The sequence below is a fragment of the Ptychodera flava genome, assembly GCF_041260155.1.
Source record: "Ptychodera flava strain L36383 chromosome 23 unlocalized genomic scaffold, AS_Pfla_20210202 Scaffold_23__1_contigs__length_28996876_pilon, whole genome shotgun sequence".
In the NCBI taxonomy this organism is placed as follows: Eukaryota; Metazoa; Hemichordata; class Enteropneusta; family Ptychoderidae; genus Ptychodera; species Ptychodera flava.
The window spans coordinates 17,732,606-17,759,110 of record NW_027248277.1 but is presented as its reverse complement, the minus strand read 5'-3'; the positions used below and the strand labels follow the sequence as shown (position 1 = coordinate 17,759,110).

The 26,505-nt window shown below is 36.5% G+C and overlaps 1 protein-coding gene across 2 annotated transcripts in view; it reads left to right on the top strand.

The window, feature by feature from the left end:
- LOC139123535 (guanosine-3',5'-bis(diphosphate) 3'-pyrophosphohydrolase MESH1-like) overlaps window positions 1–26,505 on the top strand; it is a 116,877-nt gene that overhangs the window by 22,029 nt on the left and 68,343 nt on the right. Inside the window, exons 2-3 of one of the 2 annotated variants that reach the window (XM_070689704.1) lie at window positions 7,516–7,571; window positions 12,894–13,888. In XM_070689704.1, coding sequence (XP_070545805.1) covers window positions 7,516–7,571; window positions 12,894–13,277 — 440 coding nt within the window. In that variant the 3' untranslated portion in view covers window positions 13,278–13,888. Of the gene's footprint in view, window positions 1–7,515; window positions 7,572–12,893; window positions 13,889–26,505 lie in introns of those variants that run through there. The other variant, XM_070689705.1, reaches the window with a different exon arrangement.

The following is a 26,505-nucleotide window of genomic DNA, read 5'->3' as shown; positions in this document are numbered from 1 at the left end:
ATTGCACAGTAGTCGCAGACAAATTATTTTGAGTCTTAAAGGATTTGTTTGCGCGATACAGTGACTCTAGTTAATAATAAAGCAGATCTTTACAGATTGATTTTTTTCAAGGAATAACATTAATATTTTGCATGTTATTGTTAAATTGACACCAATTCAAATGACCCAAAAAGCACAATGCTTGCAGTGATACTTTCTCAATGACCCCTGACCTGAGTGTGATCTATGTGCCACAGCACCACCGCCAGTCGCTTCACAGCTTACTGTAGTTGCATGCAGGGCTTACCCAAAAGTAGCTGTGATTACGCAGTGGGCTTGCAGAGGTTCCGTGGCAATGACATCTGACCCAAATTTGATTGATACACCGCAGCACTGGTGCGTAATCACAGCTTACCCAAAGAATGAAACTAATTCACGCATCCACCATCACTGCTAGGTTCATCAAGGCAGCAGTGATAGAGCCCACTGCTATCACAGACATACAAGGGTATAGCTGTTTGGATCAATATTAATTGGCCCAGAATTGGAGTGACTACAACCACCAGTGGTCATGAAAACAGCTGAGTGTGACAAGAGATAACAATCCTAATTTATTTCAATAATTTTACATCGTTATCGGAGTTTGGACACTACTTCAAGTTGCTCTATAGATACCAGTTCTGATCAGTTCAGTTCATTTCAGTCACTTAGATGGATATCGATATTGAAATAACATTCAGATACTTGTTTTACTCTCTCTGTATCACCTGTTTCAAAAATGTTTCTACTATGGAGATTATCCTGTGCACCAAACCTTTAAACTTAATGGCTCCCTAGGCAGCTGGTAAAAAATACAAAACGCTTTTTGTGTGTGTAAATCTTCTGTCCTGATGCCGTTGTCTATACAGTAATGAATTGTTTTTAGCTCACATTTGGTATACCAATGTGAGGTTTTCGTATAAGCTAAAGTGGGTGGCATCTGTATGTGTACATGTATGTATGTATGTACCGTATGTATGTATATCTATGTATAATTGTGTGTATGTATAGTATGTCCATCAAAACAAACCACTTCCACTTTTTAGCTTGGTATTTGTTTTGTGGATGCACCCAAGGCTATACCGGTAGATGGGATTTTGTTCAAATGAAATTTGCATTGCCAGTGTTATGCGAATGAGCTGAAAATAGTCAAAAACTAATTACTCAAGAACCGCTGTTTTGATTGCTTTGAAAATTAGTGGGCAAGTACCTTAGCTGGACCTTATACAGTTATATGTATGTTGTGAAGATATCTTGAATTTTGTATTTTTGCTGAATTTTTTGGTTATTTTTCTCATTTTAAGTAGAAATTCTTTTCTGAAACCACCGGCCCAATTAGTAAAATATCCAACCCAAATTTGAAAGTAATTATTATTTGTTGAAACTGTAAGAAAATTGGCAAAATACCATTTTAGGGCAATTTTTTTTGTCAAAGAATCGTAGAAATTTTTTCTATAAAACCGCTGGACGGACAGCTTTTATATTTGATGTACAGTACAGTTGCTTAGGGATGACAATAGTTAGATACGGTATGTGGAAATGATCCTGAAATATGCAAATTTGTATTTTTAAGACAATTTTGTCTTTTTTGGTCAAGAAAACTTGTTCTTAAAAACTACTAGTGCTTGTCTGATAGCTTTGTAATTTGGTATAAATGTCCCCGAGGATGTTATTAGTTAGATAAATCTTCTGCTCAAAGTGTTGGCAAACCCCCAAATTTATATAATTTAGGTAATTTTATCACTCTGTAACCTTAAATGACCTATACCAACACAGGATATGTTGTGAGATAGTTGTGAACATAATTTTGTCATATTTGGTATCAATTTGTAGTGAAATTTGATCCAGAAAACAAAGCTAAGGTTAATTTTTCATTGGGGACTAATTTTTGCAACTTTTCCATGTAACACACACAGGAACTGATAAGAAATTTGGATCCAGGATAATTCCAGATGTCATAATCACCCCCTGCTATGGAAGGCATTTTACTATCTTTAACTAACCTAGAATGCAAATGCTGTTTACATTTGAATGACAGCAGGGAAAGCATGTAAAAAATCCCCAAGGTTGTAAATACATTTCTATCTTCCCCCTCTAATGTCTATGATACAGGGAAATGAAGATGTTCACCATTGCTAAAAGGGCCAGTAACGCTAACTTTTTATGACTTTTCATGATTTTCTTCATAATATCAACCATGATTTCTTGTTGTAATCCCCAAAGCAAGCTGAGAAGCACAGTATTCAGCTTGTCAACTCAGCCTTTAAGATGGCTGGAAAGGCTAGAGCGTCAGTTATAAACTTCAACAAAACTATTAAAATATAAAAGTAGTCAACATTCTCTGTGGAATAAAAAAAACTAGACATTTGGGCACAAAGGCATTGCAGAGTTATAGCCTGTTGAAACTTCAGAAAAACTGACCAAATAAGAAGAAGTTGGGGAGTCCTTAGTGTATTAACTATGGTAGAGGTCCCCTAGCTTTTAATAAAATGTTTGAAAAGGGAAAGTCATTTTTTGCTGTTTTTCAGGAAAGTTTGACAAGGCAGTGCTTGCGTTCAGAATGCATTTTTAGATTCAAAGTGTCAAAGGGGTGTCAAAAGTGAGATTAACCAAAAAGACTGCTCTGTGACTTCAAAAGAGGGGTGCAAATATGGCTTGTTTTCAACATTTTTGACAGAATAACAGTTTTCCTACATAATTTTATACCAATTTAATCCAACCTTTGAAATGAGATATGGACATGGAATTTTTACAGCCTATTAACAAGGTTACAGATAAGATATGTATAGCACAATTTTCCTGTATTTGAAGTACTTTTTGAAAAATCACATTTTGAAATTTGAAAGAATTTTTAATAATTTTTTGATATGTAAACACATGTAAAATCATAAAAACAAATTTTATTTACAAATCCTGCCATACAAATCTTACAATTAATTGTGTCAACATATTTATAACTAATTTGGTAATATTAATACTATCCAATTATTATTAAATTCAAATATGTAAAAAAAAATGAAAAATTAAATTTTAATATTTACTGGTGTCATATTTCAAAATCATGTCTGCAAATATACAATTTTTATATTCTTTTAATAAAGTATTAAGTAAGGGAGTTATCCTGAAAATTTGAACTAAATATCTTGATTCTAACACTTGAAACTTGACATTAACTCTGATAAAAGAATTGGTGCAAAAATAGCCTTTCCAGCCACCTTAAGCAGTACATATGCAGACTGCATTGTTATTGTTTACAAGTGAATTCTGGTCCAGACTAGAATTCAAATGTAAATAATAATTGTGTATTCTACACAAATAACTGCTGTGTGGGTGTTTGAACATTCCTTTGGGAGTAGAATAACTTTTAATTGACATGCAAAAATAAAGATAATCAAAAAATCATCAAAAGATAGAGTCACTGGCCCTTTAAGGAAACTTTGTTTGCAAACTGTAAGACTAAACTAAACTTTCATGTCCAATGATTGTTAATTTGCACAAACTGATACTGTTATTCATGGAATGAGTGAGAAACAATTGGATGTATTTTAACATTAATGTTTAATCAATCACAACAAGGAAAGGCCATATCTTAAGACTCAATCAAAGTTTATCTTACTAACACCAACAACCTTGCATATGAGAAGTACTTACAATGATAGCATATTCAGTTCAAATGTGGATTTATGTCTTGAATATAGTCATCAACATGAAAGATTATTGCTACACTTTAATTCTCAAAGTATACAAAGGAAAACATTTTACACACTACAGCAGATTACAAAATATTAAAACTAATGATAATCTGAAAAGACTTCTTCAAATAAATGTCATAAATAAATTAAAATATAGTCATCAACGTGAAAGATTATTTGTACATACAAATTCCAAAAGCACAGATAGAAAAAACATTCTTCGCATTATCACAGATGACAAAATAATAAAACTAATGAAAGATAATCTTAAAGTTCTTCAAATAAATACTTTGAATAAAGTCCCTGACATCAGAATAACTGATAACTTCTTAAAGTAAAGAAAGGAAATCAAGAACATCAAAATGTCACTGGATATTTGTCTTTGGATTTGACCAATATCAATCAACAAAACACAGTCTGGTACAATTTATTGTGATGTTATCACTGTACAAACACTTTGATGCAGTGGTTGCCAGGTATCAGCTACAACCACCCTGCAAGGTACATCATCTGTCAGTGCTATACCAGTGGGGCAGTCCAGCCCATCACTATCACTATCAATACGACAAACAAACTTACCACTACTCTCAAACTTCAGTAGACTACTAGGGGTATCAGTAGTAACATAGACATATTTATCATTTTCAATTGCTATTCCCCTTGGGTGTCCCATTTCACCATCCCCACTCTGACAATCAAAGGAATACAAATACTGGTCATGTGCATTGAATACCTGGATACACTTGTTCAAGTAGTCTGCTACAAATACCATTCCAGTAGTTGCTATGACTACACCCCAGACCCCACAGAATTGCCCTTGACCTTTACCTTCTGACCCAAATGACCTGAGGTATTTGCCAAGTTGTGTATAAACCCTGACACACTTTTCACCATAGTCTGTCACATAGACATTGCCATCTACAGGACTAATCCCAATACCCCATGGATCTTTCAACTCATTTTGTCCAAAGTATCTGATGACATGTCCATTCTCATCACTGACAACTACTTGCTTATTGTTGTCATCTAAACTATAGTATGTATTATCACTTGATATAGCTATGTCACGTGGTGTGAAAGGCTTCTTAAACTGTTTGAATTTCAAAATTTTCTTTAATTTTCCTTCTCTAGTGGTTATCTGCAACCTATTATTTTCTCTGTCAGCAGTGACAATGTCTCTGTCTTTGTTTATGGCCACGCTCCAGGGATTGTTGTACTGTCCCTCAGCACTTCCTTTACTGCCAATGGTCTTCACCAATCCTTTGATGACAGGTATGATGACAGGACAGCCTGGTATTGGTTGATCTCCTATTGTCATGGTAACTTGATATTTTCCATCCAATTGTCCAGCCACTGTAACTCTGTGTGTACCATCTCTGTTATCAGCTACATTGATGTCTTCCCATGATGCATCAGGTTTTCTTACCTTGGCTTTCACTTGTTGTTTTGGGATGACTTGTTTTCCTGTGGAATCTCTGGTTGTGATCAGTAGGTCTGCAGAGTCACCTTTCAGGAGTTGTTTTGGAATATTTTCAACTGTACACTTGGAGATTTCAATGTCATATTTAGATTCAAGAATTCCCAGAATTCCATGCTCAGAGAATTTATCATGTGGTGAGAATATGAAATCCTTATGTGAAACCTTTGCTGTGGTTTCCATGGTAATCAGTTGTTTGATACGAGTGTCAACATCACCCTTTGTGGAGATAAGTTGAGCAGCATTCCCATGATGCATCAGTGTCTCTATGTAATTGCCTGCACTCTTAATGTTACCATGTTTTAATTCCATCTCATCAATATCAACAGCTGCTCTTTTAATTTTCATTTTGTAATTGTTTTTCAGTTCATCTATCAGTCTCTGCTCTTCTCTCTTTATTTTCTTGATGATTTCTTCTGCTTTCATTCTCACCTTCCTTTCTTCTCTGCTGCACTGCTCTGTAAGATCAGTGTGTATCTGCTTGGCCAGGGTTTTGTTCTTTTCAGCTTCCTGTTCTTTCACTTTCAGTTTGTCAACCATGGCTTTCAATTCTGTAAGATACTCATCTGCTGCATCTTTCAAGTCTCTGTGTACATGTTCTGGTATGCGGTGTTTGACTATGGTGCAGTTTGTACAGACAGGTACCTGACAGGTTTCACAGTAGAATTCAATTTCATTCCTTGGATGAACACTGCAATATTCCACTGCTTGTAGTGTCACAGGACTGGTTGATTTTGCTGTTTCATATTCTCCAATGGTCATCAGTCGATGTGTCTGTGTTAATGGTAGGCTTCTATGTGTCTTAACACAGAAGTTGCATAGATAGTATCTGCACTCCACACACCTGTGAGTTGCCGTATTCTCTTGACAACCTGTACATTTGATCTCAGTTCCCTGCATGGACTCCAGGCGTTGCTTGAATATCTCAATCAGATTGCTCATAAAGAAGTTGCCTTTTATCGCTGGCACTCCTCCAACAGGAAGCTGATATTGCTGTCGACATTCTGGACAGTTTAGAGATCCAGTCTTCTCAACCAGTGTGACTAAACACTGCTCACAGAATGTATGCAGACATGGTAGAATTTTAGGAGACTTGAACTGCTCCAGACAGATGGTACAACACAGGAAATCTTCACCAATTTCTTCCAAAACTTTGCGTTCAGAAGCAGCAGCCATTGTGCATAGGTGTGTCTGAGTAAACCAGCTGTAGACAGGTACAGAGCTGATAGTAGATAGGGACCCTCAGTATTGCAGATATAGTTCATGTTGTCATGTGACCAATACAAGGCTGATGTTCTCAACTGTTGCTTATTACTGCAGTATACACTAACATAGGGAGTTCTTGATGACCTACTTCTTGATCACGCGATCCGTTTCATTGAATGCATGTACTTGTGACTGAGGTCAAAGGTCATTTTCACAAGAATTGTGTTGAAGGTACACACAGTATTGCCCAGGGCTTTTGTATGACAGCCCTTTAGCTTTTGTGTAGAAACTTAGTTGAATCTTTACACAGAACTCTAGAGGGCAGCATACCTGACAGAGTTACTAGGGACTCAATAAGGTACTTTGACATGACAAAATTCAAGACATTTAGAATTTTATCACAAAACCTGATTTTATTTCAAGTGTTTCCATTTTTACATTTTAGTTAATTGTGTTTCAGTTTTTATTATTGTTAGTTTCATTTCTTTATTCTCCATGACTCTCAATCTTTCTTTTGTAATTTTTTTTGGCCTTATCAGTTGATATATAGACTTACAGTATGAGAAGAAACATCCACACATTCATAAAGTGACATGAAGATTTATGAAATTTAAAGGCACTGTTAGCAGTCCCTGGGATCGCCTTTGTTCTAGTTTGTAAAAGGATTATGGAGGTGTGATAGCCTTTTGTTTTCGATTGAAATTGTAATCTGGTGGGTCAATTTTCTGATGAGACAATCTGGTGACAACACATGCCTTTAACGTTACACCAACTGGAAACAGCTTTCCTCAAAGTAAAACCCTGCAAAAAACCAAATGATACCAGTATGCAAATTTATTTTTACTCAGATTTGATAATGCCTGTCTACTACATCTTTCATTATAAAACTTTATTTTCATGATGTTACTTCCAAACTGATATTAATTCCTGTAAAGTTACAAACTATATCTTTAGGAATTTCGCTAGTGATGTTGTTCGTAAGAAGGAGCAAGAAGTAAAAATTATTGTCAGAAAAAAACCAAAATGCCATTTTACAAAGAACTGCAGCTATTCACACTACATACACTACATGCACAGTTCACTGATTATTTTCACTTCTCAACTTCTTTATTTTTTTCTCAGGTGTTGCAAGAATTCTATCCAAGGAAGCTGGAGTCAGCGATTTGAAAATACTCCAGGTATGTTTGTCCACTAAAAACTTTATTTACAAGAAAAACTTTTTCAGAAGCATACCCTTTGGAAAGCCTGTTTTCAATGGCTGCATAAAATGTTTTTCGTGAACTTTTAATGATTTATCATGACACAGTAGTTTCCATAAGAAGCCAGCTCCAGGTGAAATTGTTCGTTTGTAACAGCATTTTAACCAGCTGAGATTATGAAAACAGTTACTGAATTGCTAAGGAATTGAAAATAACTCAACCAATATCAAGCTGTTCACATACATGGCAGATATTTCATTAAGTTGTCAATAACTTTGCTAAATGCAATGTGAGAGTAATGCCCTTTCATATACGTAATATCGTTAGTTGAATGTATGCCCACATTTTGCAAGCAATGATATCATTGGTTGAAAGTATGCCCACATTTTGCTAGTGATGATATCATTGGTTGAAAGTATGCCCACATTTTGCAAGTGACGATATCATTGATTGAAAGTATGCCCACATTTTGCAAGTGACGATATCATTGGCTGAAAGTTTACCCACATTTTGCAAGGAGCGATATCATTTGGCTGAAAGTATGCCTACATTTTGCAAGGGACAATATCATTGGCTGAAAGTATGCCCACACTTTGCATTGGATGATATCATTGGCTGAAAGTATGCCCACATATTGCAAGCGACAATATTATTTGCTGTTGGTTTATGTCAAAATAACACAGATTACTTAGTACTCTGATTGTTGGTGTTGTTTATGTTGTTATTGACTAATGAAATTGAATGAAACCCTAGAATTTTTTCCCAGGCACCTTTCAGCCAACAAATCAAACTTTCAAGGCCAAAACTCATGACCTCTTGAAAACTGATTGATTGATAAATGGTTTGATGTGAACTGACATTATATTACCATGCCCTGCCCGTCGCATTTTGATTGGTCGAGCTGAACCACGTGACTGACCACAAATACACAGTAATGGTTTGTTTACATGCCCGTAAATATGAATAATAAGATTAACAACTCAAAGTATCGTAACTTTACACCTCAAACGTAAATCATAATCAATCACAAAATAAAATGGAGCACTTGTAGGTCAAGTTGAGATACTTTTTTCTGGAAACATCTCCGGATTTGCCAATTTTTACAGCGCGCGTGACAGTGCGTCGCGTATTGCTCAGTTTCTGGGGCCCAGTTGTCGTTCGCTCCTGAAATTTTCGGAAATTTTGACGGTTTTCTTGGGTTCGCTGATAATATAATGGAAATAACAGACTCCGCTCTGACCATTAACGTTTATTTGTGGGCGTGGGCTCGAGGAAAGCCAAATTAACGGGCTCAGCAAGCCTCGCCCGTTAATTTTTGGCTTTCCTCTCGCCCTTGCCCACAAATAAACGTTAATGGTCAGCGCGTCGCCCGTTATTTCTATATTAAGGTAGTATGCGTCTTGCAAGTAAAAAACTTTAAATTCATTGCCCATACTTTACCATTTGAAACTTTCAACCATTCTCTTACCATATCAAGAGTGAAAATCATGGGTCACCATACAAAATTTGGTACCACAGAAACAAATTACTTGACATTTACCAGTATTTGAAATTCAACTGGCCACTGTCCGTGTATAAACTCTATGGTGAAAAATACAAATTTTCATTTTTAGCTCCCATTTGCCATACATATATGACAATTGGGAGGTTATATGGTTGAAAAAAGTCTGTATGTGAGATGTCTGTCTGTATGGATGTACCGGTATGTATGTGGGATGTCTGTCTGTTCAACGCAAAAACTCACGAACTGATGCACGTATAAAGCTGATTTTTTGTGTAGTGATGCCATATATGGTGTAGATGTGCCGTTGTTAAAATGAACTTTTGAGTCCCATAGATATGCAAATGAGGTAGAAAAAACGGCGAAAATTGTCAAAAATCAATAACTCAGGAACTACTCATCTGATCATTGTCATATTTGGGTTTTAGGTACCTCAGGCCCAACTCATTTAAACATATAGATTTGATGTCAATATTTGATGCTTTCTATTTTTAATGATTTTTTTCTCTCTTTTTTTGCCATTTTAGTAAAAAGTCTTTTTCTCTTAAACCAATGGTCGGATCTCTTTAAAATTTGGCTTGCAGGTGCCTTGTCTTAAAATAGAATTCATCAAAATTATGGCAAAATTTGCATATTTGTATTTTTGGGCAATTTGTGCCATTTTTGGTTTAAAAAATCTTCTTTTAAACTGTGTACCGGTATGCCATTACTTTCTAATTGGGTGTGCAGATTCCTAGGAGTGACCTGAAGATGACTCAAGTTTGGTACATAGGTGAAATGTAGTAGGTCATTCATTCAAAGTCAAGTAGTGCCTGTGTGAATGAGCAGATTATGATTGTGCTGTTCCAGGCTGAGGTGCTATTCATAGGAATGATGCAATGTTAGACAGTAATTGATATTTAACTGAATTTGACTTACATTGTATGTAACTCTTGTACTGTATAAACCCTATCAATTCACTCAGAAAAAAATAATTAATATGATTTAAAATAATTGAATTAATTAGGAAATCAACAAAGCCAAAATAATTTTAGTGTAGAATTATTAGAAAGTTCAACTTTTTTGACAGTTCATAGTGAAATGCTTACCATCTTGGAGGATTAAAACATGTAAAGGCAACTTTCCTGAATCCCAACTTTGATATATTCTGAACCGTCATTTATTGTGCTCTGTATGTTATCTAAAAGAAATTGCTCATAATAGTTGGTTATGATAGGTTGGTCAAATAAATAGAGATAAAGAAAGTTCCAATTTCCATTTATGGTCGACTTGGTAAGGATAAAATAAAATGACTCTTTGAGGGAAAAAAATAGAGTGGTCAAAGTGATAGGGTTTTTATGGTAAAGCTGGGCTGTAAGATTCCTCATGTGCTATTTATAGCAATTATTCAATCTGTGTAAACAGTGCAATGAAAGTGTTACATGATTCCTAATAATGCTTTTGATGACCTTGAACTTCTCAGGTTGCAAACATTTGTCTCTTCAGTGTGCTTTCTCTGAGTACCTAGACTCTCCACAGTCGCTGTGTCTTGTTTTGTGCGATGGGCCTGCATTCGAAGGCTGTGCAGCTGTGAGCACGCGCTGCCAGACACAGCGACTGTCCGTTCTTGCAAGTATATGAATATTCATAAGGGTAGTGACGTCAAAAGAAACACCTATCTAACTGGGCGGAGAGAATATATACTAGTAACTGGTACACTTATATACGCAGTATGTTTTTATTTTTCACTTTTCATTTTATTTGGCTATGGTACTTGTCATTTGTTTTTGATTGACGGATGCGTAGAGTTCTGTAAAGTACCCGGATCAGGCAGAAATCCGACCGGTCACTTGCAAGAACGTCCAGACCCTGGGATTCGCGTCGCGTCTCTGAAGGGCGCGCGCGTGTTCCAACAGGGAAGAACGCGAATCGCAGGGTCTCTGCCAGACTACTGAGTACCTACAGGCTCAATTTATTCAACAGAACTTACTTGCAATGTTAATTTGAAAGTTAAATTGTGCTTGGTTAATAGGATGAAAATACTGATAAAGATAACCAATGGAAGATTCTTCACAACCTGACAGATATGTTGTTTTTTTATGACGTAAATTTTGATAAGCAAGTCATGTTTACTTTAATTAGAATGTAATTAACTCTCCTTTATATTATATAAGCAGTAGTATCAAGTTGAACAAGCTAATATTGACAAGTTGGTCGGCTGTTGGAGGTTAAAGGCTGTAAAAATAAATGTATGCATGTATGCATGTTTGTTTGTCTGTCTGTCTGTCTGTCTGTATGTACCGGTATGTATGTATGTATGTATGTATGTATGTATGTATGTATGTATGTATGTATGTACCTGGTATGTGTGTATGTTAGTTAATATGTGCGGATGTATATCTGTGCACATTAAAAACTCCTAAATCGCAGCACCTACCATCTTAGTATTTGGTGGACAGGTGCACCCAGGGGTGGAGATGTGAATTTGTTGAAATAAACATGTCAAAGTCAAAAATATGCAAACGAGGGGAAAAAAGGAAAATCCTGCAAATTGCTAAAACTCTGTAACCACTGGCCAGATTTGGTTGAAATTTGGTGTGCAGGCTCTTTATAGTGACTTAAGTTACATTTTTCCAAATTGTGGTGAAATTTTGAAAGTTTTATTATTTGGGCGATTTTCCCGTTTTTTTGTCAAAAAATCTTTTCTGAAAGCACTCATTCCATTGCCTTGAAAACTTGTATGTATGATCCTAGGGTTGACCTTTGTCAGATTTGTTCAAATTGTGGTAAAATTTTCATATTTGTATTTTTGGGGCAATTTTTCCCATTTTTTGTCAAAAAATCATTTTCTCCAAAAGTATTTGTTGGATTGCTGTAAAACATGATAGTCTTGATCCTTGGGTTGTTTTCTGTCAGATGTGTAAAAGTGATTATGAGATGAAGCATTTCATATTGCTGGGATATAAGATTAATTTGCACTTGCAATGGAATTTTCTTAGTAATCAACCTGTAAGAATGCAATGTCATGTGTGTACTGGTACTTAGTGTCTGTGTAAAATGGGAGCACAGTGTCATTGACACTATTTTTGAAAAAGTAAGACGGTGAAAATTTATCCTAATCCAGTACCTTTTAAATGAGCCCCCTCAAGTGGTAGATCAGGAAAAAGTTGTAAAATTTGAGTGTAGGATTATCTGGTGCTGATGCAAATTCTACCTCAAATGAAGGAAGGGGTGTTGCATTTAGTCAATTACTCAATATTTGATAAACTCACACCAATTGATGTTAAATTACTATTATCTTCAGTTACTTGTATTTCCAACGTTATCAGTATGAACTCGTCAGAGCAACACCAAATTCATGAGTGTTCTTCAATTTTATCAGCAAATAACAAAAACAACAACCACATTACTAACTTCCCTGTGAACAGAGTTTAATACCTCTATGCTGTTATGTCTAAATGTTTTAGTGGAGACAGTGGTTTGTTTTGGAAATATGTCTCTGCTGATTTTACTATTTATTCAAATACAGCAAGTTTCCATACAAGAGGGGGACAACCCCTCTTGTTGTCCCACTAAAGACTTTTTATCGCTGTAAGTTAAAGGTATACTGTCACCTGTTCCAATTTTGCCACAGTTACCATGGAAAGAGAAAATCTAACTAATCACAGATTTTAAGCGGGTGGCCGCTTTTTAACAACAGCGCCCTCAAATGGGCATTTTGAATACCAAGGAACGCCCCTTTGACCACATATGGGCATATTTAGATTACAGGTGACTGTATACATTTAAACTTCTCTTTGTGTTTCTCGTCCCTTCCTCAGGCAGCGTTGCTGCACGATACTGTAGAAGACACCGACACAACCTTGGAAGAAATCGAAGAACATTTTGGTAAAGATGTAAGACAAATCGTGGCAGAGGTCACAGATGACAAGTCCCTCCCCAAGATGGAGCGCAAACGACTACAAATTGAACATGCACCGCACATAAGTCGCGAAGCTAAATTAGTCAAATTAGCTGACAAATTGTACAATTTACGAGACTTGAAAGAAATCGCCCCTGAAGGATGGACACCTGAACGAATACAGGACTATTTTCTTTGGGCAGCCAAAGTCATCAAGGGACTCAGGGGTGTCAATAAAGTGATGGAAGAAGCGTTGGACGAAATTTTCACTGAAAAAGGTGTACTGGCAGAATCACAGCCATAGCGATGGAATATATTGTATTTAATCTTTTCAAAAATTGTATCATCTGAACATTCTGAATGGCAAGGTTGCCCCTTTAATTGTAAATTTGGTAAGGGTGACAATGAGTATTTTTGCAGATTGTTTGGAAAATATAAAGTCTCGTTTATTCCCCTACTCAGTGCTTCAGCTTTACAAGTTAATATTACATCCTACAGTTTAGTTTGACCAGCAATAAAATACATCGTTGTGAGACGTGTGGCAGGAAATAGAAGGCCACATTCCTGTAAACTCCCCAATAAGTTTAATTTGTGACATTTTATTCAGTATGTTTGTTTCTGTAACACCTTCGCTGTCAGGGTCTACTTCTGAAAAGTTGTAGAATATCATGGAATTTGATGTGTCAAGAAGACAACGTTTGTATATGTGTTTACTATTGTTCCTGACAACCTGTGGATGTCGTCTGCATTTTTTTCAAAGTATTCATAAATATGATGATGATCAATATACCAGATGCAAAAATATGGAAAATGTTTTTAGCTTCTCAAAGAACATATGTGAGCAAAGTAAACTGCAGGTGTACAGATAAATAAAGATAGTCTTTCTCAAGTCCGAGAGAAAGGGCATTCCTCTAATCGTTCGACTTGTCTTTCTATCATAGGAGTAGCAGATGTATATATATATGTATGTATGTATGTATGTATGTATGTATGTATGTATGTATGTATGTATGTATGTATGTATGTATGTATGTATGTATGTATGTATGTATGTATGTATTCATGCATGCATGCATGCATGTATGTATGTAAATTATTTTTTTACATTGGCGCCTCTTCTTTTGCGTGTTTGTATGTATGTATGAATGTATGTATGTAAGTATGTATGTATGTATGTATGTATGTATGTATGTATGTATGTATGTATGTATGTATGTATGTATATATGTACATTTTTAATACATACACTGACAAATTACGATAGGGCTTCAACTGCACCTTCTATATGCATTAAGTGGTCACCTGCGATACGTGTGTTTATGAATTCTTCATGTAGGGCCTAGGTTAGTACAGTAAGGGACCGGATAGAAATTACAGGGAGGGAGGGAGGGCTGGAGCTTTGTAAAATGATGCCGCGCACACAGTACAATAAATTACCCTCAATTCTCATTGGTTTTTATCCTTGAAGGTTACTTTTCTGCATGTAGGCACTAATGTGCACTATCAGAATAATTATTAAATAATATCAAGTAAAAGTACGTTTAGAAATTTCAGTGAAAGTTTCAAAATAACCATTAACCCTTTCACCCCCAGTTCCCTGTATACAGGTCCAACTTTACCATAGAAAACAATGGATTTGGGACAAACCATGGTGGTGAAAGGGTTAAACAACCATAAAAGTCACATTCTGCAGGTACTTCAAATGCCTTGCTTTTTGGGCAGCAAGTTATGAGGGGTCATTCTCTGAGAAAACTTAGCATGCAAATTTCTTTTGTCACTTCCATTCCAACAAATCAATATCTTTTGTTTCCTAAAACAGGTGCAACTAGTCTCCCTACTTTCCAACACATTATTCTGCATGGCTGAGGACACAATCTGCCGCAAATTTTACAAAAATGCTAACTTCTCTCTCAATTATGCATAATTTTCCAAATCATTTAAAACGAGACTTGAGAAGAATGGTGTGCATAAAAGTACGTTTTCAAAATTTTGATAAACAGTCTGTAAATTTGTCTACACATGGGAGACATGGTAGACTTCATTGAGGAATCTCCGAGGGTACTAATCATAATGAATTATGGGAAATCTACAGTACTGTGGCGCATACAAGTGTTGGCAAGGAAAAAGTCATCCTCCCTAGTTTTCAAGCGCAAAAGATGGTTACCATCCCCGAATAATATGTAGTCCCTTCCTTTCGCGACCATCTCAGATTTTACCTTTAAAATTGACCTCATTTGCATGAAAATTGAGCAATCAAAATTCAGTACACTAACTTTGAAGACAAGGTCAACGGCCAGGTTGCTACATTGCAAACATCAAGATCTTAAGCCATGTCAATGTTCAGAAGAGGATTTATAAAGAATTATTTTCAGAATTTTCTTTGACCTTTGACCAGTCCTACATCTCTACCTGGCAGGTAAGCTATGGCCATCTTTTCTCCTATGTATTAGAGTCGATGAGGGCTGGTGTCTATTGAACAATGGCCAGTATGGGACCAAAATGCACATCTAAATTTTGAGGTTGTAACTTACCTTTGATCCTTATCCCGTTCCATAAAATTACAGGCTAGCCAATAGAGATAGAAGTCTTTTATTTGCGCAAACAATGATGATAATGTGAGCAAAGTTTCAGTCCCAACGGTGCTTTATCACAATCGATGAAGTAAATTTGAGTGAAAATGCATGAGTTTCTAGCTTTAACTGCAGAACGTGAATCGTGAAGTTTGGCATGCAGCCAGTGCTTGAATTAGGCTTACCTAGCTATACCAATATCATTCAAGTCATATAAAAGTGCTTGGAGCACACACCACACAGACCTGACATGTACAAAGACTTGACATAGGCCATGAAGCTTGTACTGATGTACTGATGGTTCGAAAGGCAGTGAAATTTGTTAATCTTTAAAGAAGTCGGCAGATGGTCCATGTAGCCAACACGAAATGCGGGTAAACGACACTTTTGGTCACAAAATAACTGACGAAAAACATATGGAGGGTTCGATCCTAACAGTCTGAGACCGACTTACTTACTTACGAACTTTCTGATCTAATTATGCATCCCCTGTATCAACTTAGCAACTTACTTGCTTATCAACTTTCTAACTATGCGCCCCTGTATTAAGTTATGTACTTATGTACTTTGATACTTTCATTTCCAACTATGCACCCCTCCCCCTGTACTAAGTTACGAACGTACTTACTTACGAGCTTTCAGATCTTATCATATACCTAGATTCACGTACCCATGTAAACCTATGGGAAAAGGCGCTCTTAAAGGTGTGTAATAATAATCTTTACGGCCCTGATACGGGTTTTTGCGGACCGAGGTTGTACGGCGGAAGGGCCCGAGCGTGCGAGGGCCCGTACGCCGTACGACCGAGGTCCGCGAAACCCGTATCTGGGCCGTAAAGGTTTTATCATATACCTTATTGAACGGTTGTGATATGTTTCAGTATTTATCAATAAAAATTTTGTTAAAGTTATGGGCGTAAATTTAAAAAAAACATGAGCCACGCAACTTTGGGGATTAATATGTACGGTGTTGTTATTTGTTATTTGTGGAACGCGTCGCGAGCTTGTTCTATGCGAACGCCAATGTCACTACAGAATGAGCACAGATGAGTAGTTGATCCTGCTCGTTAAAATACACTTTCTCAGCAAAACATTGAGAGGAGACTATCAAGCACTTGTTTTAAACCAATTTTGATCGGAATAAGATTCGAACTGTCTACAATTTGCTTCAAAACTACGAGCGAAGCGCATAGACACGGTTCGAATCTCGCGCTGACGTACTTTCGAATGGAATGTACGTGGATAGCGACGCGCGTAGCAACGACAACGAAAAAGTTCGAAAAAGCGCGCACACTACCTTATTTGGGCAAAGTGTGCCTGGGCGTGATACGGCAACTTATTACACACCTGTAAGAGCGCCTTTTCCCATAGGTTTACACGGGCACGTGAATGTAGGTATATGATAAGTTGCCGTATCACGCCCAGGCACACTTTGCCTAAATAAGGTAGTGTGCGCGCTTTTTCGAACTTTTTCGTTGTCGTTGCTACGCGCGTTGCTATCCACGTACATTCCATTCGAAAGCACGTCAGCGCGAGATTCGAACCCGTTTCTATGCGCTTCGCTCGTAGTTTTGAAGCAAATTGTAGACAGTTCGAATCTTATTCCGATCAAAATTGGTTTAAAACAAGTGCTTGATAGTCTCCTCTCAATGTTTTGCTGAGAAAGTGTATTTTAACGAGCAGGATCAACTACTCATCTGTGCTCATTCTGTAGTGACATTGGCGTTCGCATAGAACAAGCTCGCGACGCGTTCCACAACAGAACAAATGACAACATCGTACATATTAATCCGCAAAGTTGCGTGGCTCATGTTTTTTTTAAATTTACGCCCATAACTTTAACAAAATTTTATTGATAAATACTGAAACATATCACAACCGTTCAATAAGGTATATGATAAAACCTTTACGGCCCAGATACGGGTTTTGCGGACCTCGGTCGTACGGCGTACGGGCCCTCGCACGCTCGGGCCCTTCCGCCGTACAACCTCGGTCCGCAAAACCCGTATCAGGGCCGTAAAGATTATAACTATACCCCAGCATCAACATGCGGACTGACTTACTTACGAATTGTCACATCTAATTATGCACACCCTGTATCAAGTTACTAAGTTGATGCAAGGAAGAGCATCGCTAGCTGATGTCTTCCCCAGTACGACTATAGCTACACTATAGCTACACTATAGCTACACTATAGCTTCTAGGACGGTTCAAGCAGTAAAATATTATCGAAGGCCTAGCAAAATGCATGTCCAAAGACGGCTATTAGAACTTTGATACAAGGGGGAGCATTGCAAATCAGCTGACGTCCAAGTATAAGACTTAGTTTCGTGGACGGTTACAGACAACACGATTGGAACTAATTTGGGATAATTGGATGGTGAAGTAATGTCGGTTTAATCTGCAAATATAAGCTCATCTGCTTTTCTTTTTACGTTATGCACTTGTTTTTATGAGTAATTTGTAATGTTCCAACATTCAGCTATAGGGCAAAATTAGTTCCAATCGTGTTAGACATAAAATAAAGGGTTGCAGTTTCAGCTCTGCAAGTTCGTAAGTAAGTAAGTCCATAAGTTGATACAATGAGATGAATAGTTACATCTGAAAGTTCGTAGGTAAGTTGCTAAGTTGATACACGGGGTACATAATTAGACCTGAAAGTTCGTAAGTAAGTAAGTCCGTAAAATGAGACACGGTTGTATAGTTAGATCTGAAACTTCGTAAATAAGTAAGTATGTAACTTGATACAGCAGGCGCATGGTATGATCTGAAAGTTCGTAAGTAAGTAAGTTCGTAACTTGATACAGGGGTGCATAGTTAGAAATGAAAGTTCGTAAGTAAATAAGTCCCAAAGTTGACACAGAGAGGCCAGTGCATAATTAAATGCAAACATTCATAAGTAAGTAAGTCCTTAAATAGATACAGGAGGGTGAATAGTTAGAGCTGAAAGTAGGTAAGTCCGTGAGATGATACAGGGAGGTGCACAGGTAGATACAAAAGTTCGTAAGTAAGTAAGTCCGTAAGTTGATACCCAAGGAGGGTCGCTGTTAAATACTATCGAACTGTATACTATCTGAAAGTTCGTTAATAAGTAAGTCTGTAAGTTGATAAGTCCGTAAGATGATGCAGGGGATGCAAAGTTAAATCTGAAAGTCCGTAAGTAAGTAAGTCCGTGAGTTGACACAGTGGGGGGGGGGGGGACATACTGAACTCTAAAAGTTTGTAACATTATTGGTAATCTGGTGTCCAAGTATAGCAAGACACAGCTTCTTTGATGGTTACAGCCGTAATACAATATCGAGCACACATGGGAGTACACGTTCAGATCTGAAAATTCGTAAGTTAGTAAGTCCGTAAGTTGATACAGGGGACGTATAGTTAGATACAAAAGTTCGTAAATAAGCCCGTAAGTTGATACAGTGGAGGAGGGGATGCATAGTTAATTCCGAAAGTCTGGAAGTCACATATTCTTTATCTTTCTCTCAGATGTTGCAAGAATTCTAGACAGGGAAACTGGTGTCAGTAATTCGAAAATACACAACGTACGTTACTCTGTTCACGAAAAACGCCACTTTCAATTTCTTTGATGTGAAAAACTTTTCCCAGTAGCACACACATTGGAAAGGCATTTTGAATGGCTGCATAGAGTTTTTTTTATGCAGTTCTGCAGTCAAGATTCCAAGGCAAGAAATTGACCTTTTCAATCTAACAATTCTCTGGTGGTTAATAAGCTCAGAACCCCCGTAAATTATTCATTTTCTGAAAGCCTGGATATAGGGCAACATTTTGGTAACCACAATGTCACCATAGTTTACATAACTATCACGTGACAGGTAATTTGTATAACCTTTCAAAAATCGGTTACCCATGTTTTGTCTCAATACTTCAAAATATTTGACAGAAACTTTCTGGAATACAAGCTGTCACAACGGTCTTCCAAAGTGTGTCTCAGATTTTTTTATACCTTGCTTTTTTTTGGAGCACAATTTTAAAGAAATCAACTAGGGTTAAAGTCACCGCTCTGGAAGTTTTTCTGGCATAAAAATTGTTTTAGAAGGTTTAAAAACTTCTGAGACACGCTGTCGAAGATCCTTAGGATACAAATTTCAGCCACATATCTCAAAGCATTGAAACAAAAGATAGGGAAAACCGATTTTTGAAAGGTTATGCAAATTACCTGTCACGTGATAGTTATATATACAATGGTAATACAGTGGCAACCTAAATGTTTCCCTATATCTGGGCTTTCCGAAAATATATAATTTATGGGGTTTCTGAACTTATTAAGCACTAGAGAATTGTTAGCCTAAAAGGTCAATTTCTTGTCTTGGAATCTTAAATGTGTTACTGATCTTTGACATGAACCATTCGTATAGCCTGAAAAAAGGAAGTGACTACTTTTTACTGCTACTCGGATAGGTGGTGATTTTTGGCCTTAAAGGTTTTGTGTTTGAGCTGATTGGTAGCCGAGAGACCGAGCGAATGAGACACTCAACTATTGTGCATTTTGCTACATGTGTCCTTCTGCCTGCCGTGGTACTGATCTGTTGCAATATGCGTATCCCACTAGTAGTAGTAAGAAATCATCATCATCATCACATTGGGTCGCTGAAGACACCATCAACACAGCAAACTGCAAGCCCAGTGGCAAATCAACAATACTTCTTCAAGTTAGATCTAGAAGTTCGTTTGGCCACGTCTATGGTTCTCACATTTCTCTTGTTTCAGTGTTCTGTCCCTGATTGTCTGTCATGTAACTACTCGCTGTGAAGAATGTGACGAGCATACCATTATCATCGTTAATGAGTTTAAGGCCAGGGACTTGATCCCCGGGATCAAGTTTTTTTAATCTATAAGAGGATAGCCCTTTGTTTTCTATTGAAATTGTAATCTAATAAGAAGATTTTCCTGCGAGACAATCTAACGCCAGCATAGGCCTTTAAGAATATCGCATCTGAATTCAGTGATAATCCGCTAATATACTCCTTCGATGAACCACTCCGAACTGCCTGTAAACAGCTCGTTAAGAGAAAAAAACGAACATTACACTTACAGGAATAACATTGTGTTCCTATATTGAATTCTTCATATGCAAATTTTTACACAAATTTAGCCAAACTAATTCAATTCGTACTTGGTACATGAACATTGCACATGCACATCAATACAAGGTCATTACTTTCTTAGTCATTTTCCAGAAATGCTTACCAATTACACTTCACTATGATTTCTGTCAATAGTTTCTAGATTTATTGATCGAGAGGGGACTATGTCATTTACAGTGATTTGTTCAAGAATGGCATGCTTGTGATGTTTATGACAATAAGTCATGGGCACAGTATCAGAGTTAACGTCAGTAATACATGCAAATTTACATCGTTAAAGAAAGCATTCTACACACTATCATAAATCCTCCTGGCCTTATTAAAACCTGCCCCTGGAATCGATAACAGTGTACAGTAAAGAGAGAAAAGTATTTGGCAAACAATTGAAAACCTGAAATTATTGTTTTTATGTATTAAATTATGACTGATAATCATTATTATGAAATGATGGTGAAATATTTAAAATAATGTACAGATCTGTTATTGCTAATAACAACATTTTGAGTGAACATTAAGTTATATAGTAATCTTGACCAAGGATCGGTAATGTCAGCATTTAACAACATTACAATTTTTGCATCTATTTTTGGAATGGCTTTTGCAACTTTCATGGCTTTCCGTATGCTCTAACCAATAACGAGAAATGTTGTGTCAGAGGAAACAAACGTCGACTTTGATAATATGTCCGACTACACACACTTCATAAACACATCAGTATTTCCAGTTCACATCTGATAATGGATCTTGATTACAGTCATTTACATAAATGATCATAGGTAAATTTAACTTAAGTAAAGAAAAAAGAAAAAAGCATTCTACCCGCAATCATATAACATACCTTGAAAGTATTAAAGCCATAATCCTAATACCAATAACTGAATAAAATACAGAGAGAAATGTCGATGTTCATACAAGAAAGTAAATGATTGTTTAAATTATGAAATGAACGCAAATAATATCTGTCAATCATGTTCATGTTATGCGCACATTGCAATAGGGGACCAAAGTTAGTATTAAGGTGGTTGGAAAGGCTATTTTTGCACCAATTCTTTTCTCAGAGTTAATGTCAAGTTTCAAGTGTTAGAATCAATATATTTAGTTCAAATTTTCAGGATAACTCTCTTAGTTAAAACCTTCTCCAAAGAATATAAAAATTGTATATTTGCAGCCATGATTTTGAAATATGACAGCAGTAAATATTAAAATTTAATTTTTCATATTTTCTTTACATATTTGAATTTAATAATAATTGGATAGTATTTATATTACCAAATTAGTTATAAATATGTTGACACTATAATTTGTATGATTTGTATGGCAGGATTTGTAAATAAAATCTGTTTTTTATGATTTTACATGGGTTTACATATCAAAAAATTAAAAATTCTTTCAAATTTCAAAATATGATTTTTCAAAAAGTACTTCAAATACAGGAAAATTGTGCCGTACATATCTTATCTGTAACCTTGTTAATAGGCTGTAAAAATTCCATGTCCATATCTCATTTCAAAGGTTGGATTAAATTGGTATATAATTATGTAGGAAAACTGTTATTCTGTCAAAAATGTTGAAAACAAGCCATATTTGCACCCCTCTTTTGAAGTCACAGAGCAGTCTTTTTGGTAAGTCTCACTTTTGACACCTCTTTGACACTCAAAGAATCTAAAAATGCATTTACAATAGCAGTTACTCACTCTGAATGCAAGCACCGCCTTGTCAAACTTTCCTGAAAAACAGCAAATAATGACTTTCCCTTTTTAAACATTTTATTAAAAGCTAGGGGACCTCTACCATAGTTAATACACTAAGGACTCCCCAACTTCTTCTCATTTGGTCATTTTTTCAGAAGTTTCAACAGGCTGTAACTCTGCAATGCCTTTGTGCCCAAATGTCTAGTTGTTTTTATTCCACAGAGAATGTTGACTACTTTTATATTTTAATAGTTTTGTTGAAGTTTATAATTGACGCTCTAGCCTTTCCAACCACCTTAATATTCTAAACTCTTTAGTACAGGACTTTCGTTCAAAACTTTTACATCTTCTGAAATTTTCTTTGGCGAGAAAAATCGAAATTTAATATTCATGGAAGTAAGTTTTAGCTCATGTGTACACACACGTGTCATGAGCTTATGTCACAGCCATGCCTGTCTGTCTGTGCGTGTGTTTCTCTGTCTATTGGCACGATATGTCAAAAATGGCTAATAACATTGGAAAGAAATCTGTCTCAGATCCTCTTTGGGAATAGTGGGGATTGATTAGTTATTAATGATTTTAGAAAATCCATGATAACTGGAACGATTTGACCAAAGTTGATGACAGTACTATGTAAAGTGATGATGAAGTTATATAGTAGTAGTAAAAGTCATTTTGCATTATTCAATCAGCCAATTTATCATTTGCATATTTCGTGCGCTTTCACGCTTTGGCATAGACAGCTTGCTATTGCGTTTGCTATGTAAGGTGGTAATAAAATGGCAGCAGTCGAGGAATTTAAGTATTTGAACTAATTACATAGTTGCATACATTGAGTTTTGGAATTCATCTACGGTGAACAGCGTTCGTTATGTTAATCATAAAATTTCGAAACTTTCAATTACAGATATACTAAAACAGGGAAGCATTTTCAATTCACATCCGGGTTTCATTTTGCCGCAATTTTTGATACTTTTATGCAAATGATAAGATATTCAACACGTCTTCCATGCCTTGCCTTCAATCAACAGATCTGATCAACGTCTTGCTTTTGCAAATAGCAACCTACAAAACATGATTAATCATTTTTTGTGATGTAAGTTATCACTGCACAAACATTTTGATGCAGTTTTTGTCCCTATTGGCAACAACAACCCTGCAAGGTACATCATCTGTCAGTGCTATGCCCGTAGCATTGCTAAGCATATCACTAGCACTATCCATTCGACAGACAAATTGACCATCACTCTGGAACTTCAGTAGACAACTCGAGCTAAAAATGCTACCAGTGCATGCAGCGGTAGTGTAGATATATTTATCATTTTCAATTGCTATTCCCCTAGGGTTTCTCATTTTGCCATCACCACTCTTACAATCAAAGGAATACAAATACTTGTCATGTGCATTGAATACCTGGATACGCTGGTTACTGGAGTCAGCTACAAATACCATTCCAGTATTTCCTATGACTACACCCCACACAGAACTGAATTGCCCTTGACCTTTACCATATGACCCAAATGACCTTATGTATTTGCCATATTTTGTATAAACCCTGACACAATTCCCGCACTTGTCTGTCACATAGACATTGCCATCTACAGGACTAATCCCAATACCCCAAGGATCTTTCAACTCATTTTTTCCAAAGTATCTGATGAAATGTCCATTCTCATCACTGACAACTACTTGCTTATTGTTGTCATCTAAACTATAGTATGTATTATCACTTGATATAGCAATATCACATGGTTTGAAAGGCTTCTGAAATTGTTCATACTTTAAGGTTTCCTTAAACCTGCCTTCTCTAGTGATTACCTGCAACTGACTGTTGCCACTATCTGCTGTGACAATGTGTCCGTCTTTGTTTACAGCCACACTCCATGGTTCACTTATTTCTTCTTTCCCAAAAGTCTTCACCAATCCTTTGATGACAGGTATGATGACAGGACAGCCTGGTATTGGTTGATCTCCTATTGTCACGGTAACTTGATATTTTCCGTCCGATTGTCCGGCCACTGTTACTCTGTGTGTACCATCTCTGTTATCAGCAATATTGGTGTCTTCCCATGATGCATCACGTTTTCTTACTTTGGCTTTCACTTGTTGTTTTGGGATGACTTGTTTTCCTGTGGAATCTCTGGTTGTGATCAGTAGGTCTGCAGAGTCACCTTTCAGGAGTTGTTTTGGAATGTTTTGAACTGTACACTTGGAGATGTCAATATCATATTGAGATTCAAGGTTTCCAAGAATTCCATTCTCACAGAAGTCATCATTTGGTGCGAACATGAAGTCCTCTGGTCAGCCTTTCGTACAGTTTGCATGGCAATTAATTGCTTGAAACGGGTGTCAACGTCATCCTTTGTTGAGAGAAGTTGAACAGCATTCCCATGATGCATCAGAGTCTCTATGTAATTGCCTGCACTCTTAATGTTGCCATGTTTTAATTCCATCTCATCAATATTTTCATTTTGTAACTGTTTTTCAGTTCATCTATCAGTCTCTGCTCTTCTCTCTTTATTTTCTTGATGATTTCTTCTGCTTTCATTCTCACCTTCCTTTCTTCTCTGCTGCTTTGCTCCGTAAGATCAGTGTGTATCTGCTTGGCCAGGGTTTTGTTCTTTTCAACTTCCTTTTCTTTGACTTGCAATTTGTCAACCATGGCTTTCAATTCTGCAAGATACTCATCTGCTGCATCTTTCAAGTCTCTGTGTACATGTTCTGGTTTGCGATGTTTGACTACAGTACAGTCTGTACAGACAGGTACTTGACAGGTTTCACAGAAGAATTTGACTTCCGTGTTTGTGTGGACATTGCAATATTCCACTGCCGGTAGTGTAACTGGACTGGTTGACTTTGCTGTTTCATATTCTTCAATGGTCATCAGTTGATGTGTCTGCGTGATTGGTAGTTTTCTATGCGCCTTGACACAGATGTTACAAAGATAATGTCTGCACTCTAAACACTTGTGAGTGACTGTATTCTCTTTACAAGCTTCACATTTGATCTCACCTCCCTGCATAGACTCCAGTCGCTGCTTGAATATCTCAACCAGATTGCTCATAAAGAAGTTGCCTTTTATCGCTGGCACTCCTCCAAAAGGAAGCTGATATTGCTGTCGACATTCTGGACAGTTTAGAGATCCAGTCTTCTCAACCAGTGTGACTAAACACTTCTCACAGAATGTATGCAGACATGCTAGAATTTTAGGAGACTTGAAATGCTCTAGGCAGATGGTGCAACACAGGAAATTTTCACCAATTTCTTCCAAAACTTTGCGTTCTGTAGTAGAAGCCATTGTGCATAGGTGTGTTGATTAGAAAGCTTTAGACGGGTACTGAGCTGTTAGCAAATGAGGCTCCTTAGAGTGATATGGTAGGCGTGGTCATGTTGTCCTGTGATCAATGCATTGTTAAAACTCTAAACATATGCAAATTTTTGTCGATACTGTACACTAATATAGAGAGCTTTGAATAACTTACGTGTTGGACAGACGAACCATTTCATGTGAATTCTGACATCTGACTATTTCTAAGGCCAGTATCTCAAGAAAATTGTTGATAATTCATATAATAATTCTTCTTGCCTTCACGTGATATCCCTATGTGTCTGTACCTATAACTCCGACTAAACTTTTATACATAATACAAGGACCTATTGCCCAATTACCGCACTGACTATCTAATTACTATAGTAAGCGCTGGTATATGACTGACTGGAAAAAGTCGACAATTTCTTAATATGACCCAACGATTTGTGAAATTTTGAAAGTTAAACTTCACGCTGACTGGATGAAGTTCTTTCTCATATTGAAAATGAAACATTGATATCCTTTTTTTTACTTTTCCCCACTTCAATATTGTTTCAGTAATTATAATTTTCATCACTTCAATATTGTTTCAGTAATTATAATTTTCATCACTTCAATATTGTTTCAGTAATTATAATTTTCATCACTTCAATATTGTTTCAGTAATTATAATTTTCATCACTTCAATATTGTTTCAGTAATTATAATTTTCATCAGTCCCTAAAACCTTACTCGTACAACTTTAAAACTTTTAAAATTTATTTTCATGAAGTTACTTCCTAACTAATTTTTTCTCATGTAAATGTGCTCACTGAAGAATATGCCGACAGCAAGTATTGTTAATCGATGACTTGACC